Source organism: Ictalurus furcatus, chromosome 17, assembly GCF_023375685.1.
Source record: "Ictalurus furcatus strain D&B chromosome 17, Billie_1.0, whole genome shotgun sequence".
NCBI lineage: Eukaryota > Metazoa > Chordata > Actinopteri > Siluriformes > Ictaluridae > Ictalurus > Ictalurus furcatus.
The window spans coordinates 15,591,272-15,610,010 of record NC_071271.1 but is presented as its reverse complement, the minus strand read 5'-3'; the positions used below and the strand labels follow the sequence as shown (position 1 = coordinate 15,610,010).

The window sequence follows — 18,739 nt, the reverse complement described above, 5'->3', positions numbered from 1 at the left end:
TAATGGAAGACTTCTTGTCACGGATCAGTTGTGTTGCATTGCTCTGTTGTTGATATAGTAGCAGGCCTGAAGCTGCTTTTTGAGATTTCCCTTGACAATTCAGTCATCAGCAGTCTCACCTACTTCTTATTACCTGCAAATAAATGACAAACAATAAATGAGGGATATTCTTCAGAGAGGACTTTGCCATTTTCATTTCTTGGCTCCTATTATTGGCAAATCTGTGACAGGACAAGAAGCCAATTACACTATAAATGGTATGCCTCTGTTTATTTATTCACTTGCACCACTTAATGAGCCACTGAAGCCAAATTCACTCATATTACCTGCTTACAGCGTGGCATTAAATATCACATATGGATAGTTTTCTACTCATCCCTCAGACCTGCCCTGCTCCCCTTTAAATGATTTTCTCTTATTTTAATGAACAGGTGTCATCACATTCATTTTGAACTGCCATTATGAGCATTAATCATAGCTCAAGATAGCACGCTGAGTTAATTAGCTCAGTTAATATAGAAACCCAGGCCATATGTTTCTAACCCTTTTCTAATTCACCATCCCTCTTTCTCTCACCTTGTCACCATGGCAGGAACTGAAATAAGTACATTAGACCACATTAGTACAGGTCACTGTTTTGACTGGGCTCCCAATGTAGGTTAAGAGAACAATATGATGAAACAAAGTAACAAACAAAAAGACAGAAAGATAGAGAGAATGAGAGTGAAGGGAACAGCCATGTGCAAGTCTCCGTTCTCACATAACATGTAAAATGATGGAGGACGGAGCCAGAGCTGCATTGCATGACGCTGATATGATTTCGTGTCCATCTTTTGAAATCAGCCCTATTATGTAGTTACAGAAATGTGATCTTGTGCTGAGATGTGGGCTCAAAGTTTCAGAGTGTGTTATTTTCTGAGGTATTTGCTATTCCTTTCAAGGGGATGAGAGTGAATTATGAACGAGGACATGGCAAAGATAATCCCGGAATCAGGGTATTAAAGAGTAAAGCATCAAGTCTAACTAGTGTAAAAACAAGGCATCGGATTATTCCACCTCACATATAACTGAAATAGAACAAACAGCTCAGTTTAGAAACGGAGACATTAAAACATATTGCCACAGGGGCTGGCGTACATGTCTATTCACTGCTGTTCTAACATCCATCAGGTTGACTGTGGTGTTCTAACTTTCTGCCTGTAATAAGCCTTGATGCATGAAATAAAAGTACTGGTTGTACTTTTTAGATGCACTTACAGCTTCATTTTGCTCATCTACATTAACTCTGGGAGATATCCTGTGCACATAAACAGAAAAAGAAAGAAAGAAAGAAAGAAAAACCCTCATCTGAATGCTTGCTAACATGCATTGAGACCAATGAGTTGAACTCACTGAAGCTTGAGCTTCTTTATTGAACATGTGTTGCACCGTGGCCCCGAGTTTTGTGTCCGGGCCCGCATCCTGGAGAGAGTGTTAAAGCAGGGTGTGGACCCCCTGCTGGGCTGCTGTTCTCCAGATCTAGGGCTTTGCTTTCAACCCCACCATACTGTTGTTTGTATCTTTTAGTATGAGGCAGTATGGGGTTTGGCCACAGTGGGCTGCTAATTGAGTATGGTTCCCCTCTGTAAAGGCCAATTCAACATGCCTTTGCAGCTGACTGGGCAGGAATGAGCGGCAGGGAACGAAGCCGCCAGGTCGTCCTTCATGCCTGCATATAGATGAGCCGAGCTTCGTTTGGAACTCGCTTTATCGCAGGCCTCCTCCCTGTTGCCAGCGTGAAGGGAGCAAATGGGGTTTAAAGAGGTCACCGTGGAACGAGTTTTCCGCAGGAGATACTTTGATATTAAAATATGGATGAAGAAATGGCGAGTTAATGAGTAGCACATGGCAAAGGAAGAATCTCTGTGAATTCGGAAAAGGGGTTGATTAGTTGGTATTCCATGGACGGTGGCCTTTTCCTGACACTTCAGTCTCTTAGAAGATTTATGGCTATACGGAAGTGCAATGCAGCCAACCAACAGGACTGTAACAGTGGCCCATGCATACGATAGCAGCAGCTGCCGCCCCAATAAGCGTACGTTGACTAGGTTTTAATATAGTCAGTCCTTTTTGAAGTTACCTTGGAGATAACAAAAGAGGCAATCAAAGCCATCTGTGCATTTCACCATCAAATCCATCTTCAGGACCTTTAAGGATACGTGAGCTATGTCATGCATGTTAATCAGGGTTGAGATTTTCAGGCAACAGTACTGTGAATGGTTTTGGTAATTAAAAAGAAGAAAGAATACATTTGCGGTAATTTATTATAAAAAAAAATAAAAATGTTTGAACAATATAAATACAGAAACCTGTCTGACTGTGTCTCCTGATATGACAGCTTTCATGTGCTGATTTCAAATTCGAGAGTGGCATAGATCCTGTGCTCTGTTCCCAAGCATGCCTGCCTTCAGACACAGCACTGTGAAGACAGATTCTTTTCCCCTGTGCCCTTCCTTCTTTGTCTCTCCTAATGGTGAGAAACAGTAGTTTGACTGGTGAGCAGAACTGAGAACTGTAGTGTTGAAACCAGAATTCCCCAGGCTTTGAATTAAGCTCAGGGGAGACATTTCTGTGCGCTTCTCTGTATCTAACATCTGGTAGCCGAAAAAAAAACGTGTTCATAGAAGAGCCACCGCCATCTATGCTACGTTTGAGTAGACAAACACTATTAAGTTGGGGTTTGATGCTCCTGTGCTTAGCTGTAGGGGCTGCAGCAGTGGATTGCTTTTAATGATCTGTCTGGCTGGTGACTGTCTTTTGATTAACTCTGAATCAAATCTCTCACAACTCAGCAGTTTGATCGGGTGTTCGGGGCATGTCGTGCCTTGTCAGGTGTGACCATCATCGGTGTGGGTTGTTATTTTTGAGCTTCAGGTCGATAAGCACTGCTCGTGGAACGGAGTTTATCTTTCTATTTGCCTCTAAAGTGGGAAAGTTGCGATGTACAGATATACAATTGAAGTATGAGCTAAGATAATCAAGCACAGAAGATATATCTGAATGCTTGACCTCACTGCTTATCAATTATTTATATCCACGAATCAGGTCTGCACAAGGTTTGATGGTTTCATATCAGCCGATGGTTAACTCACGCTGCCGACTGAAGCAACCTGATTTTCCTTAGAGATTGATTTCAGACCAATTTAATGGGTCTTTGTCGCCTGCAAATATTGAACACAGAATAGGAGTCTCTTATTTATTTATTTATTTATTTATTTATTTATTTATTTATTTATTTTTGCCCACAGACTACTCACAGACCTAAAAGAAAAGTTTGATAATGCTTCTATAAAGGCGATATGTATAATGACCTATGAATACATTCCTAATGTTATAATGCATTATACATATATGCAATATTATATATTGTTATTTGTGAAATTGCAAATACATAGCACTTTAAAGCACTGTTTATTATGCATTGTGAATTGTTCTATGGCTCAGCATCAGTTTGCATAATTTTTCATCTTTTTGATTCTTTTAAACAAGTAATCCAGTTGATAGACTTTTCATTTTATGGGAGTAGATTAAGATCTGTCAGAAGTTGACAAGCTTTGACTCTTTTATGCAATATATTGACGTGCTTATGGACAGTCAGTATATTGCAATTTATTGCAATCAGAGTTTCTTGTATATGTTTACAAACCCTGTGCACAAAATGCACAAATTTAAATTCAGATTTTTGAACCAGACTCCAATGAAGACCTTAGCTTTGTAATTCTTTATTATTATTATTATTATTATTATTATTGAATGCAGATTTTTGTTATCCCTCTAATGCAATAGTTTTAAACTGTCCATATATATATATTTTTTTTTTCTAAAATTTGCTCATCAGCATTAAATATTTTACACCTGGAGTCTTAACATTTTTGTTTAAATACACATTGAAAGATTTTCTTTTCAGATACAGTGTTTTGTACTTTTTTTTTTACTCATGGAATTCCTACACATGGACTGTATGATTATGTGAAAATTGATAGGGATATGTTTTTAAATTAATTATGCATGAAAGGGTTAAAGAATGATTTCCTGATAATGTAATAAATAAATACATTAATAATAATAATAATAATAATAATAATAATAATAAATTGTAACCACTATAGGAATAATAGCTAATCTGGTGTAATTAAGAAACTATGGGGAAAAAGGTAGGTCTCATGTTGTACCATACAAAATGGGGCTGAGTGGAGTGAGGTATTTAATTATATCAATAATGCATAATATTGAAAGCTGTGAAGTGTAATGCATTTTCATCATGATGTTATTTGTAGTGCCGTAAATATGCATTATAACATGAAATGCATGATCATTATAGTTTATTACAGTTCATTATAGTGATGACCTTCACAGAGTGTTCATCAGACATCTCTATAGCTGAATTCTCTGTGAGAATATATAAAAACATATATATATTACCAAGATGACATAGAAATGTTTTTTTTTTTGCTCTCTAACCTTTCCTTGGCTTTCTAAACACATCACTTTGGGTAAATAAAGAGCCAGTTTAACAAACAAACGAACAGTTTCGCTTCGTCTTCCTAAAGAAGTCGTTGTATTTGCTAGTGTGTAATTGTCATGTGCCAAAGCAAAACAGATATGACCAACCATGGATTTGATCACCCGTGTCGTAACGGTCCAGATGTAGTCACTTTGTAAATGGTATAAATACCAGCAGTCAAATTATCCAGATTGTACATGCTTCGTCGCTTACACTGTAGGCATGGCAAAGGACAAATGCGTCAATTCTAGTCAAAATATGTCAACAGAACAAATCTCACTGAATTAATCAGTGAATATTTTCAACAATGATGTAAGAGCAAACAGTAATCATTTGTGTTAAGAGAGACGATGAGCCTCCTGTTCAACAAATGGACGGGTTCTGATATTTACCTCAGGAGAAGACACTAGAGATGCTGATGTAGTTAACCAGACTTTAACATGCTATAGCTTGACTTTTGGTTGAGATACACGCCAAAGAGAAATAGATTTCAGACCTATTTCAGCGTATGTCACCATGTAGAGGGTTTTTCCAGGCCGCTACACAAATGCTTCTCCTGCTAGCCTCTCATTAACATGGTTTCCACGGTTTAACTATTTTTTAACTGGTTATGAAACTTTGGTGTGCCACTTTTCTCAGAGCTGCATCTCTCCTTCCGTAACAGCTGCTTGACACATTTGTTGTTTCATAATTATGAAACACTTTGATAGCCTACAAACTGTCAGCTTGGATAATTAGGTGGAAATTACATTACATCTCAAGAGATTTTTTTTTTTCTCCACCTTTATTCCTCTAGGCTAAGGGCTTTTAGCAAACAAGAGGGACTGGAGAAAATATGCTAAAGCTTTTTTTTGTGGGGGGGGGAATCTGTTTTGAAGTCTGAAGCTAGGTCTATCTCATTTTGGTTTTCTCTGCAGTTGCCTGGTTTGTCTAAATATTGATCAGTCCTTCCACACAGTTTTAAGCTCTTTTGGACTGCGGCTGATTTATTTTTGCTGAATCATTGCTTCTTTTGTTGTTATTCTTATTGTCTCAAGGACTCGAATGTGCCTCAGCATTTGCGCTTTTCAATGAAAATAAAGCTCTTACTCTTGAATGCTGCATCAGCTGTTCTCATTTGCCGTCTGCTATTTTAAGAGACCCAAAGGCCATCTCAAGAGCAAACGCATTTTGAAAGCCTGACCAATGTTTCATGGTGGAAAGGTTTACTCATAATCGAATCATTTGTATTTATCGGTATAAACATCCTTGAAGACATATGTTAAATGTATGGCCTTCGGTTTTAATATTCAGGGCTTTATCTTTGCTAATTAAACCTAGATTGATTACAGCATTGGCATTGTTAAGCAGATTCGTAAGAGGTTATGACAAATATTTTCTCTGTACGCCATAACATATGCTACTGAAATTTGGGCTTAAGATTTTTAAGCGATAATACTGCCCCTTACCCAAGCATGTGTTCATTTTTATCACCGGCATATAGATTCACAGGCTTGAATCATATCTGAATTACTAGTGAATAAAAGCAAGTGAAAACAATGAGCTTTCTGGTGCAGGAGGAAGTAGCAGGTACTTTCCTTCATCGCTTTCATTCTGTTTTGGTGCCGGTTTCATCAGGGTCATCGTCAGCTTGGCTCGGAAAGGCATCAGGCTCTGAGTAATCGGGAGCATAGGATTGTGCGAACGTGAGTCTTTATGGATCCATCTGTCACTGCTCTCTGACAAACGAGCCAAGCCTGCTCCTGAAATGAAGGGGAATAAAAAAGCAACTGGGTTTCTGTCGGTGACATATCCCATAATGATTCTAGACAAAAAATGTGCTTACCACATGCCATAAAGCGCACACTTCCTCATTTCAGGAAGGTGATTTATCATAGCGTTAATTAATTAAAGCTGGGGTCATGTTCTTGTAATATGTGATATTCTGCTCACAGTCAGACAGCTTCTATAAAATATCTGCTCACAGGGAAAACTCCAGAAACCACCAAAACCGTCTGTAAATGGAAAAAATTAAACCAAAATGTGGACCACTGATGTCCATCGACTCAAGACCAAGAGGTGTGTCAACTTGCCTGTCAATCTTATTACCTGTCAAATCAGCAAGCGCTACCTCTTGTAGTAGCATTTAAGCAATTTAGCCTAGGCAGTGTACGTGTTTTGAGAATGTCAGCTAACTTCCACCAAAATTGGTATGCCTTTAATGTTCTCTCTCTCTCTCTCTCTTTCTCTCTCTCTCTCTCTCTCTCTCTCCATTGCCAGCATAGTAGGAAAAAATATGCTTGCCTGAATGCAGAGGGATTTAACACTCTGAACAAACTTTAACTGTTTTCTAATGCACCATTTAGAGGAACACTGAGCTCAAAAATCAATTAGATGAACTTTTTCTAGGCCTGCACAGTACATCAGCTTCCCATTGGCAACATGTTTCTTTAGACGTTTTGGCTGTGGATGGCACTTTTGCTAATAGCTATACTCTGTCTATATAGATGGCTCAATCATAAAAATACAAATGTAAAAACTTTATAAACATTTTTAAACTTTATAAACTGTATAAACATTCTGTTAGGATGTTTTGTGATGATTAGGTCTTTGATTAGATATGAAATTGGATGCAAAATGTGCTTTTTTTTATTACTGAATGTGCTTGGACTATAATATGCCATAAAGAATTGATAGTTTCCATCCTGGTCTACGCTATCTAATGTGTGTTAGTTCCCCAAGCCCCATGACATGTAGTGACAGCAGGATACAAAAACAAAAGTTGCAACTCTGACAAGCCTGCTGACGGCAGACTCTGACCTGTCGGACAGCACTTCATAATGGAAGCACACCGGCTGACTCTGGTAATTCAGCATACTTGATAATGACAGCTTGTCAGCAATGCAGGTAGCTAATGCTGGATGGGAGGTTCCAGCTGCCATCTGAGGTGTGACGGTGGGAAGTCAACCAGAGATAATGCTGCCCACATAGTTTTAGTGATAGTGCATGTAACACTAGCTGTGAATCTGATGCCATGCCATAACATGCCTCAAATTTTACTCCAGTATTTTGTATAGCAAATCCTAATCATAATATGAAGTAGAATCAGCTTAGGTTTCTTTAATATGAGCCACATTGTGAGTCAACATAGTATACTTTGGGGGATTATTTAACCAGATCTCAAATTCTTCTACCATGGAGCATGTGTTATCTTTCGTACACTTTTCTGGCCCCAAGGTTCAGGATCTTGAAGGTCAAAACCTGATTGGTTCTCGAAAACCCAGTGTATACACTATTACACAATTGTGACACTTTTTTTTTTTTAAATAGTCAACAAGAAAATATATATATTTTTTGTTTTGAAGTTTTGTTTGAAGCAGTTAACAGTGAGTAAAGAAGATAATCTTGCATGTTTGGTGATGGGCTGCAGGAAACTGTTTGTAGCTCATTGTCAGTCAAATTGCCTCTGTCAAAAAATGATAGGTTTTGGCCACCTTTACTGACAAAACGCACCAGACAGTCACCAGCTTAGCTTAGCTTGCGAGGCAATCTACTGAAGAAATATTCTGACTTGTATATAAGCAAAATAAATTATATGTAAGTAAAATTAATTATTAAAATCATTAAGAAATGCACTACCATTATAAACATAAAGAAATGGTTCACAATGTGCCAACATTGCTGTTGATGTTGATGATATTTGAAGGGAAAAAAAATTATACAGTCATTATGTTATGGAACAGTTTTTGAATATTGTAGATGAGCTTTCCCCACTAGAGACAAAACAAAAGTATCCACCTACACACTTTTCCATCTAGCACCCTAAACTGTACTTTGTTTTTGCCTTTGGTGTAACCCATAATCGTTGTACAACAGAGAGAAAATGTTCCAAGTGGAAATCCAAGAGGAAGCTAGAGCCCTTGAGAATACAGAGTGTACAGATTTTCGTGCGATGCTTGCAGGTTATAATGCATTAATTTAACCTTACTTCACCTCTCATTCCCTTTCTCTCCATCTCTTCTTTCCTCCTCCTCAGAGGGCTCTTACCCGAATCATTCGCGCCTGAGGACACCTCCACTCCCCCTCGCCCATTCGCACTCTCCCAGTCAGCACCATGGAACATCTGTGGGCTCGCTGAGCCGGAGTAACTACACCCCGCGCAGTAACGTCAGTCCAGCGCCCACCGACAGCACAGCGGCACCCGAGGGACCCTCCAGCGCCCCAGACTCTGGAAGTGCGCAGGACAATTGGCTCCTCAACAGCAACATCCCCCTGGAGACCAGGTAGGACCGAGAACGAGGCTTTTTCTGGAAATGGCTAATGTTAGAATATAATATTAAAAAGGTAATTTACCAAAATGAGCTCCATGATACATTATATGTCTGCATGCTATGAACTTTGGCCTGGGTTCAACTTCCTATAGTGCAGGTGATTATCCTGAATCAGTTTTTGTCATTTAGATTTTAATGAGCATAATTATACAGATGGAAGTACGAAAGACAGCATTTTCTGTAATCATAATTATAAGTTAACTCTAGTATAATTATAGTTTGTGTACTTTTAAAGAAAGTTGTTCTTGTGTTGTAATGCCTATAAGCAGCAGTACAGTTTAGACAGTGAGGCACTACACAGTGTCAATCACACTAAAGGTTGTTTGGTGCACTTTTCCCTAATGAGGTCCAGGTGGGACGGTGTTTCATCAGGTCACCTATAAAATGGCCTTCTGCAAAAGGCCACAGTTAATCTGTGCATTCCACAATGTCTTGAATGTCATGGGAAACCAGGGACACAAGGGACAGGACCATTGGCCAACCGTAGGCTCGTATGTGGTGAGCCAGACTTCCCAGATTACGACAACAGGCAAATGTTGATCAGGTTCATAGTTTCTATTGTTCCTGTTATTGTATATTTTGTATTTGCAGTTGTCCATGTGTGAGCCATGCATCTCTGAGTCAGTTTGTGTGGGACTGAGGACATGAGTCTAGATAAACATAAGCTACCTCTGCTTTTAGAGCCAAGGGGTCGATTTCACGGTTGACTAATGTTTATGCTTATACATAAAAATGCATAATGTTTGCTTGGTACAATGTCCAGCCTTGGCAGAGTGCTGTGTAGGTGTTTAGCACTGTATAAGTCAGTGAATATTAGTCAAAAAATACAAAAGAAAAAAAAAACCCACCAAAATAATTGTTTAAAACATACTGCAATGCGGATTATTATACTAAATGACTGTTTTGCATTTTCTGTGCATCTTTATACTAAATGACATGTTTCTTTGCATATCCATGCTTTATCTAATGCACACTGGTGTACAGCTATCGTGCATCTGCACTGTTTTGCTCCAGCAGAGTGATCTTCAGTAAACTCCTGTTCAGATGGCTGTCATTGTCGGGGCAGCGAGCCACCATGCATCCAAACCATGCCACAAAAGAAAAGCACTGTTTTTTCCCTCCGCTTGAAATGTACAGAGCTTGATGCTCTTAAGCATAATATATAGGTCAGTGGGTAATGGATAGGTAATTGCACTCAGGCACCTCTAGTGCAGCTCTCACTCTGCCCTACTAGAGCCCTGGTTCCTTGTTTATCTCCGATCAGCCTTTGCTCATGCTGCTTTAGGAAGGTCTTATATGAAACCGATCAGTCAAGTGCATTGAATGCTGATGACTGTCTACATCATTCTGGCTGCTCCTAATGCATGGCAAATATCAGAGCTGTCAGGTTAGGACTGAAGAGAGATGGTGTTCAGATTACCCTCTCACACACTCAGACAGCCCATCACTTCCTAGAAGCAGCTTTGATCCATTTAAACTCTGTGAGCCGTATTCAGAGTTAGTCACAAGTCCAAAACTGACATCAGTGTTTACATGGGGAAAGTAAAATGATACAATTATAAAACGATGACTATGTTTTTGTTCATTTGTTGCACTATCGTGTAAAGTAAATGTGTCCATGCTTTGAATGATAAGCTGACCAAGCATTCATCCACTACACTTATAGCTCGCTTTTCATTCATTCTGAACTTTATTCATAGCTAGTCAGCCAGTTTGGCAAAGTCTCCTATTAAGATGTTGTCTCCTCAGATTCCCACCATGCAAGAAACCGCATTTTATTAAAGGAACGATTCTGTTTGTTAACTAATAGTGTCATATTTATGTATTTAATAGTGGCCTCGAATGGCGTTCCATAATAGTTTCTTTGTGTGTATGTACAGCCCATAACATATTGTGGTTACAACTAAAAGAACGTGGCACTGGATTTAATACTGATCTGCTCTTTAGCCAATATCATACTCACACATGAATAATGCTCTTTAAGTTCAGATTTGTGTGTAACCAAGAAACAAGTCTGTTTTTTTGGCACCCTATATATGCATATAGTGGTGCTTGAAAGCTTGTGAACCCTTTAGAATCTTCTATATTTCTGCATAAATATGACATCATCAAGTCACCTAAAATATGATATCACGAAGTCCCAAAAGTAGACAAGGAGAACCCAATTAAACACATGAGACAAAAATATTATACTTGGTCCTTCATTTATTGAGGAATCTGTGAGTGGCAAAAGTATGTGAACCTTTGCTTTCAGTATCTGGTGTGAACCTCTTTGCTTCTTTGTGCAAGTCTTTGTCTACTTTTACGACTTGTGTGAAAATCCGATGATGTTTTAGGTCATATTCATGCAAAATTCTACAGGGTTCACAAACTTTCAGGCGCCACTGTAATTCTCACGTAACTTGTGTGCACTTTTGGTATTAATGTAACCCCATGTAAAAACTCCCATAAGGACTTCTGGAAGGAATATTCCATGAGATCAAGGCCAGAATCTAACATGTGAACGTTCCATAACATTAAATCTAACAATAAACTGTTAAAATGCACAACCTTTCATACATTAATAAATTAAACATTGTATATGTTTCATGTAAACATTAATAAACATGAATAAGCATTAATAAATAAATAAATAAATATCATAGGCAAATCACTATGGTATAAGTGGAATAACACACTCCAGACCGTGCTGTTATATGAACATAATGCACTCTGGGGTGTTTGGGGGTGGTAGAGGGGGATTGTAGGGGTTGGTAGCAGCACTGCTCTTGCACGGCGGCCACATCACACCACCCCAGCGTGCATTATTTTCATATAACTGCGCCATCTGACATGCATTATTCCTTACATGTGAGCTCTCTGGGTTCTAACATGTACGTTTCTAGCTATCTCTCAGGCTTAACGTTTGACCATCTTGATAATATTTCCCTTAATATTTTATTCTTCTTACAATCAAATCTCTTTTGACAAGCACATATGCTATAGATCTATTTGCTTGCAGATCACTGTTTTCACTCTTCTCTGTCGCTACATCATCGCTACTGTGGCGGTCCACTCAACAGGAAAATGAGTGTTAATTTCATTTTGCGGAGGGACACTTAACGACATAATGACTGATTAGGCGCTACGGATTTTCCCAAAGTTTAATCTGTAGCAGGTATTCCCAGACGAGAAGGGAACAGATGGTCACACCAGCCAGCATGCGGAAGAAAAGGATGCGTTGGAAAAGTGAATAAATCAGCATTATCAACCCCTCCCTCACCCAATCCGTTAGTTATATAAAGTCTTCTGACAGAAAATAGCGCCATTAGGAAAAGCTCACAGGCGCTGGGACACTTGGGGCTTTACTTTTTGTCCTGAAAATGGTTCTCTTAGTTGAAAGGGATGAATGGAGAGTGAGACTCCCAGAATGTTGCTTGGTCTTCCTCTGCGCTCTTTTACTATTCTTCCTGTCCACCTACACTCGATTTACCGAACCCGTTCCCAGCTTGACTCCTTCATTAAAAGTTTAACGCTTCTCTCGCGGGCTGAACAAATAAGCAATAAACAATGAGAAAAGAGCAAACAGCCTGTAACAGGAAGTGAACAGGAGGGAAACAAGTCTTTTCTCTTGTTGAACTGAAGGTGTGGAGTCTGTGCTCTGCATGCTTGATGGTTCATTCTTCCATTGCATCACCTCAGCATTCCCTTATGGAACAGCGGTCTGATGCGGACATGATCCGGCATTCCTCGGAGAAGAGAAAACTATTTTCTCCTGACTGTTAATATCAATTTTCTTCTTGAACTTATTTACCATTTCAAAATAGAATGTAGAATTGCCTATAAAACATAACATGTGATTTACTGACTTTTAATTTGACTTATAAAAGGTACAAAATGTGTAATAGTAACATGATGCCTTGTTTTCTTTTAACCCCAACCACAAAGGAACCAGAATACTCTAATGTTTATCAGAGAGGAGCAGGACTCTTGCAGAGAAGGGCAAGGGTCATACAATACAAGGTACATGCTTGTGTGGGGGAAAGAGTGTTTAGTACAGGAAATGGGAGAGTTTACACAAAAACAACAAACTCCTAGTTAGTTCCATAAGGGCTTTAGTTTTGATTTCTCCGTTTGTCTCTGTCAGTTTTTCCACCTTTAGTTCTGAAGTCACAGGATGATCACATCTGTGTTTCCTTCTTGCATGCATGTCCCTCACTCTCACTCCATCTATCCATCTCTCTACCTGTGTGTAGAAACATAGCAAAGCAGACAAACCTAGAGAGTTTACAGGACAACCTTATAGAGATGGACATACTGGCTACGGCTCGCCGCGACAATGCTTACAGTGACGGGTATGTTCCACGTTCCGACCGTGGCCGCCGTAACTAGTAGGATCTGCTTTGCCATGCTTCCTAGCGGTACATGCGTGCATTGATCTTGTCTTTCCAATCTGTTCTTTTATTTAAATATGGAACTGCACCTTCCAGCAATAAATATTTTTTGCATGTACAGAAGTAACCATGATCAATGATAGTAAGTAAAATTGCAATTGATTTTTTTAGTACATTAGACTGGTCAAGGTTGCGTAAGATTCATATGTATTTCATCTCTGAGTATCTCTTACTCGGTCAGTAAAGCGGTCTCAGTTGTCTCAAAAAATCTCTTAACTGTCTTTAAAAGCCAACGCGAAACCACAGCACTCAATCGGACCCGAGCGTCCTTTAACAAGAGTGTATCATGATCTTCGAGGTCAAATGAGCTACCCTTACCATCTGTATATATGTATGTATGTATATATATATATATATATATATATATATATATATATATATATATATTTGCAGCAGCCAATTGGCACTCCGGAGACACACCCTCTGGAGGTGAATTAGAAGTCACCGCACAGGTCCACATTAACGAGGATTCTCTGCGGTCACCCAGGCTGTAAATTAAATTACATATCGATTCAGTGCAGATTTCAGTGCAGCGAACCCTGGTGGCACAAAAATTTTCAACCCCACGCAGGTCTAAAAGTGGCCAAAGGAACTGAAAAGTCTAAGTGACGGCTTCACCGACTGTGCAGAGGTGCTCAGTTCTGTTTTAACAAAGAGGGGGAAAACACTTAAATAAGGCTGGCCTGAATCATTTGAATACTCCAGTGTTCATTCATTACGCTGGCTCCATCTTTACCTTCCGACTCCGTGTATAAATGCAGAACATGCGCAGTGAAATAATCGTTTCTCCAAGATACATACTGCACTATATGTCTAAAAAATTGGGAGCCATTTGGGATTTAAAAAAACATGGACAGAAAGTCATGTGACATAATGTGCTATATTATAAGAACTATTGAACTATTGATATTTACAAAGCAAAAAACAAACAAACAAACAAACAAATGCCCAAATGTATTATTTCTTAAAAAATAGCTGATGGGTAACACCTACAACCCTTATTTTTATAATCTTAGTACCTTATTTAACTGTTGGTGTTGTTACACAGCTGCTGAAAAGGGTACGATTCAAAAGTAAACAGGGTTTCATTGAATTTTTTTTTTTTCTCAATCCAGAGCATATATAGCACAGTCAGATGAACTACTTTGTCTTGCTATTTGTTTAGACTCATGCTTGAATGATTTAATAAAACATTTTTTTTTACCAACACAGCTAATACAAATACTGTATATATATACATATATGTACATATATTAGTGTATACACAACTAATACATCATTGTCACCTACTGGATTTAGAACATACTTAAAACGATGTTTAATTGCTGAAAGCAGAAACACTGACGAGTATTCAAAGTCTGTAACTGCTGTTCGGGCCAGCCCTAAATATAACACATCAACACACGCGTCTTGTTCTTTTTAAAACTTGTGCAATACAGTTTTATTGCGCTCTTTTAGACACTTTCTGTTCAAGCCTGGTGGGAGCTCACCGCTGTACTGCACAACATCGCCTGCATACCCTCTGACCTCCAGCACGGTGTACTCTCCCCCGCCGCGACCCTTGCCTCGCAGCACATTCACCCGACCCGTCTTCAGCCTCAAGAAGCCCTATAAGCATTGCAACTGGAAATGTGCCGCCCTCAGTGCCATCCTCATCTCCATCACACTGGTGTTCCTGCTGGCGTACTTCATCGGTAAGTTCGTTCCCTTCTCATATTCAACTTTTTATCCTAGACCCTTCAAATATGCGCCAGTCTATTAATGAGGACTGTTCCAACTTGAGAAGCACACTTCCTTTAAATATTTTACTACACAGGCATACCAGAGAACATTATGCTGAATGTATTTCATCTTATTAAAGCAGGGATTTCTATTTTTTTTTCCACTCAGTTAAAATTTTATGGTCTCCCAAGAACTTTTTCAGCCAGACGTTTCAAATACCTTAAAGACCCTACCCTAATTAAGATATCCTATTTTTAATAAATAACACCTTTCGATGAAACTCGTACACTTTGTGTATGCTGAATAGACTTATGCTTTTGAATTCTCTAGTCCCCATCAAACTCCCTCAGTGTCTTATCACAGATCTGTCATGCCGTAGTGAAATGTTTTTTGTACACGCTCCCCTGTGGCCCTTTAAGAACCTGGCTGTTACATTCCATGCACGGAAAAAGAAATAAGATGCCTTATTTCCAGTCGCAGCACAAATGCAGATTCTTGCCATCCATCAAGCTGAGAGTATGTTTTACATTCCGAGCTCTGACAAAAGGACTTCATCATATGGCTCACATTAACATGTGTATCTGTTTAGCATATAAATGATTACATTGTTAAATGCAATCTTAGAAGAGGAGATCTGAAATAAGATTTTATGATGAAGAAGAAATGGGGAAAGCAAGCGCAAGGGCACATCAGTACAGCTACAATGGGATATCTTTCAGAACAATTTCCCATCATCAAGAAAAAAAATAGCTTCTGCTGCTTCATCACTGGGAATAAATATGCATCGTGGCAGAATGATGATTAAAAAAAAACATAATTTCTACTTCTCTCCTCTGGCTAAATGATAGTAAATCATGATTATATATTTCGTTTTTGCTGGGAAAATTTGCATAAATATATATATATATATATTTTTTTACGATGGCAATTTGCCACCGTATTTTGAAACCTGAATACAAATGTAAAATCTGCTCTTAATAGCAGATGTACTGCATGAAATATGAATCCACTAAGAAGTGAAAGGCTAAAGCTGAGCATGAAAGTTGTGTGTCTGTGGCCGACTTCGGCTTTGACCTCACCAGGAGCTCTGTGGAGCCCAACAGGCTGATGGGTCCTAATTACTTCTTGTAATTACTCAACCCAAAAAATCAAGACCATCTCCCCATGCGCCCTTGAGTAAACATGTAGGGAACCTTAGCTCGCCCTGAGAATCGAGAAATTCCAATCAAGAACAAGGGGCCACGTTTAATTAAAAGCTGATGAGAAAATATAGTTAATTTCAAGTGCAATTAATTATGGAGGTCTGTAATTGGAAACTCTAACTGTGTTGTCTAATGAACCCAATTAAATCTTCTGACAGATGTTTAGAGTCATGTGTGTGTGTGTGTGTGTGTGTGTGTGTTTGTTTATGTGGCCATTTTTTTTCCTTGTCTTTTTTTATTGTAGTTCACATGAAATGGTTTGTTTAAAAAAAGAGGAGTGTGTGGTTTAAAAAGTTGGGAGGCGTGTGCCATTTTCTCAGCGGTGCCATTAAGAAGGTCGTTATGTTCAGCGCATCTGAAGGTCATCAGCTTCCCTCTGTGTTCATTTCTGCTCATGCTGGGCTCGCTTTCTCTCTTAATGCTGAAACTGGCTCGGTTTGAACTCCCACACACTTATATTTCAGCTGTGTCTTTAGTTCCTACTTCTGTTCACCTTGCATCATTCTTTATTCAGTTGGATGTTTTTATTTGTATTTGTTTGTATTACAAGTTGAAAAACGAATAAACTGTTTGACAGATAGAAGCTGATGTTCAGATATATGCGTTAAGTCACCATTCTAGTTCTCATTCGTGGGACAGCTTGCTCAGCACCTCATTTAGCTTGGTAGAGTCATTACTATTGCACCTACTGGTCAAAAATAGGAACTACACCAACTTCTAACAGAGGCCCACTGGGGCAGGAGTCACTGTGCTCCGTGGTCGCTCTATGAATGTTTGGTTTATGAATAAAGGTGCATTCACACATACAGAGACTCGCCGCAACAGAGTGACCACAAACCATTCATTTTCAATGCAAGCCGGTGATTTCCGGCAATATGAGCGACAGTGACCATTGGCGACTACATGTGGGCGTGTCCAGCAACTTTGAAAGTTGAGAAAAGTTTAACTTTATGCAAATTTAGAGGGACTTGGTGCAGCGACTACCAATAGGAGTGAAGACAGTAGAGCGCACGTGAACCGTAGCCACCCGTGCTCACTAGCAGAAACAGCACCATTGTGGCAGTAGCCAATTGGCTTATCTTAGCTTAGCTTAGCTTAGGATCTTAGCAGGTTTAAAGCAAAAAATAATCATAATAAAAGAAATAATAATGAAACACTCTCACTTTTTGTTGCAATCGAGCAAAATCCCAGTGTAGCTCCTATCTTGGATGAAGTGTCTGACTTGTCGCTGCTTCAGCGCCCAGGAGCAGCAGCACCATGTCCGAACAGCTGCAGTCCGGCTCCCGGTCACCATCGAACATATAGTGAATGACACCCTGATGGTGACGCTCACTTACTGAGTTAGGAGCTACACTGGGATTTTGCTCAATTGCAACAAAAACTGACTGGCTGGCTTTTATACCAGAATACATCTTTCTGTTCTCTTGTTCAAAATTGGTGAGCATTTTTACTGTGGGGGTACCCGGAGGAAATCCCCGCAGCACGGGGAGAACATGCAAACTTCGCACACGCATGCCCTCATGGCCGGGACTCGAACCCCGGACCCTGGAGGTGTATATATTATATATAAAAATGTTGGCATTTTGATAAAAAGTGTTAATTTCCCCCAATGTATGGAGATTTTTGGGACACTCTGTAGTAGCCTATAGCATAAGTCAACTGTGATAGCCCCTTGAATTAATTTTGTTTGAGGCTATGTCATTGTTAATGTTGTCCCACCAGAAACAAAATGTCAGTCAGTCCAGAGATTAAATCAGGCCTAAGATTTAATCTTAAGATATCAAATCATGGCCATGTAATTAAAGAATGAAGTGAGATTGCACTTGCCAGACACTTCAGAGAAATGATTCAGTCTTAACAGCTTCTCTTCAGATTCACTCTTATAGTAAAGAATTGTTTAAGACCTTTTGAGGTAGTGGCATATATGCAGGCAAAAAAAAAAAATCTAATCAGGGACAAGTGTATAGGATTTTTCCTCCCCTACAGAGCCAATGACCAACAGCCACTGTAACACCTTTTACTGACTTCTATCAGGTTTAGTGCACGTCATTGCAGGGGTGACACAGACTCCCCACAAATCTCATCATCATTAGTAATCAATGAATTAATGTGAGGGGAATAAAATCGTCTGCTTCCCCCTAGTCAGTGGATTTAATTACCTCTAGATAATTACCTCTATCCTTGCAAGTGTGTTCCAGTAATCTTGCCTCTCTTCTCTTGCACATCGTTTCACCTTTTCTCGCTTTTATATCAGCTGCCAGTGTGTTGATTACAGTCTGGTCCAATAGGGCAAGGCTTCACAGAAAAGTGGCACATGCTTTGCACACTATCCTCCCCTTCAGGAAAGGTGTCAGAGTCATTAGGACGCTAATGAGAGGACAGAGAACTACCTGTATTTGACACATCATCAATTCAAGTGTCTAAGAGGAGTTAATAAACCTTATGCTTGCTAATGCGCACCGCCCATTGTATGGAGGACGAGTGATCGTGGTTGTTGGCGTATTCTCATGCCATGTCTGATCCTATCCC

The 18,739-nt window shown here is 39.3% G+C and overlaps 1 protein-coding gene across 2 annotated transcripts in view; it reads left to right on the top strand.

Moving 5' to 3' along the window:
* tenm4 (teneurin transmembrane protein 4) overlaps positions 1-18,739 on the top strand; it is a 220,303-nt gene that overhangs the window by 91,912 nt on the left and 109,652 nt on the right. The window contains exons 5-8 of one of the 2 annotated variants that reach the window (XM_053647425.1): positions 8,559-8,805; positions 12,781-12,855; positions 13,089-13,187; positions 14,745-14,980. In XM_053647425.1, the coding sequence (XP_053503400.1) occupies positions 8,559-8,805; positions 12,781-12,855; positions 13,089-13,187; positions 14,745-14,980 (657 nt within the window). The remainder of the gene's footprint in view (positions 1-8,558; positions 8,806-12,780; positions 12,856-13,088; positions 13,188-14,744; positions 14,981-18,739) is intronic. The other variant, XM_053647427.1, reaches the window with a different exon arrangement.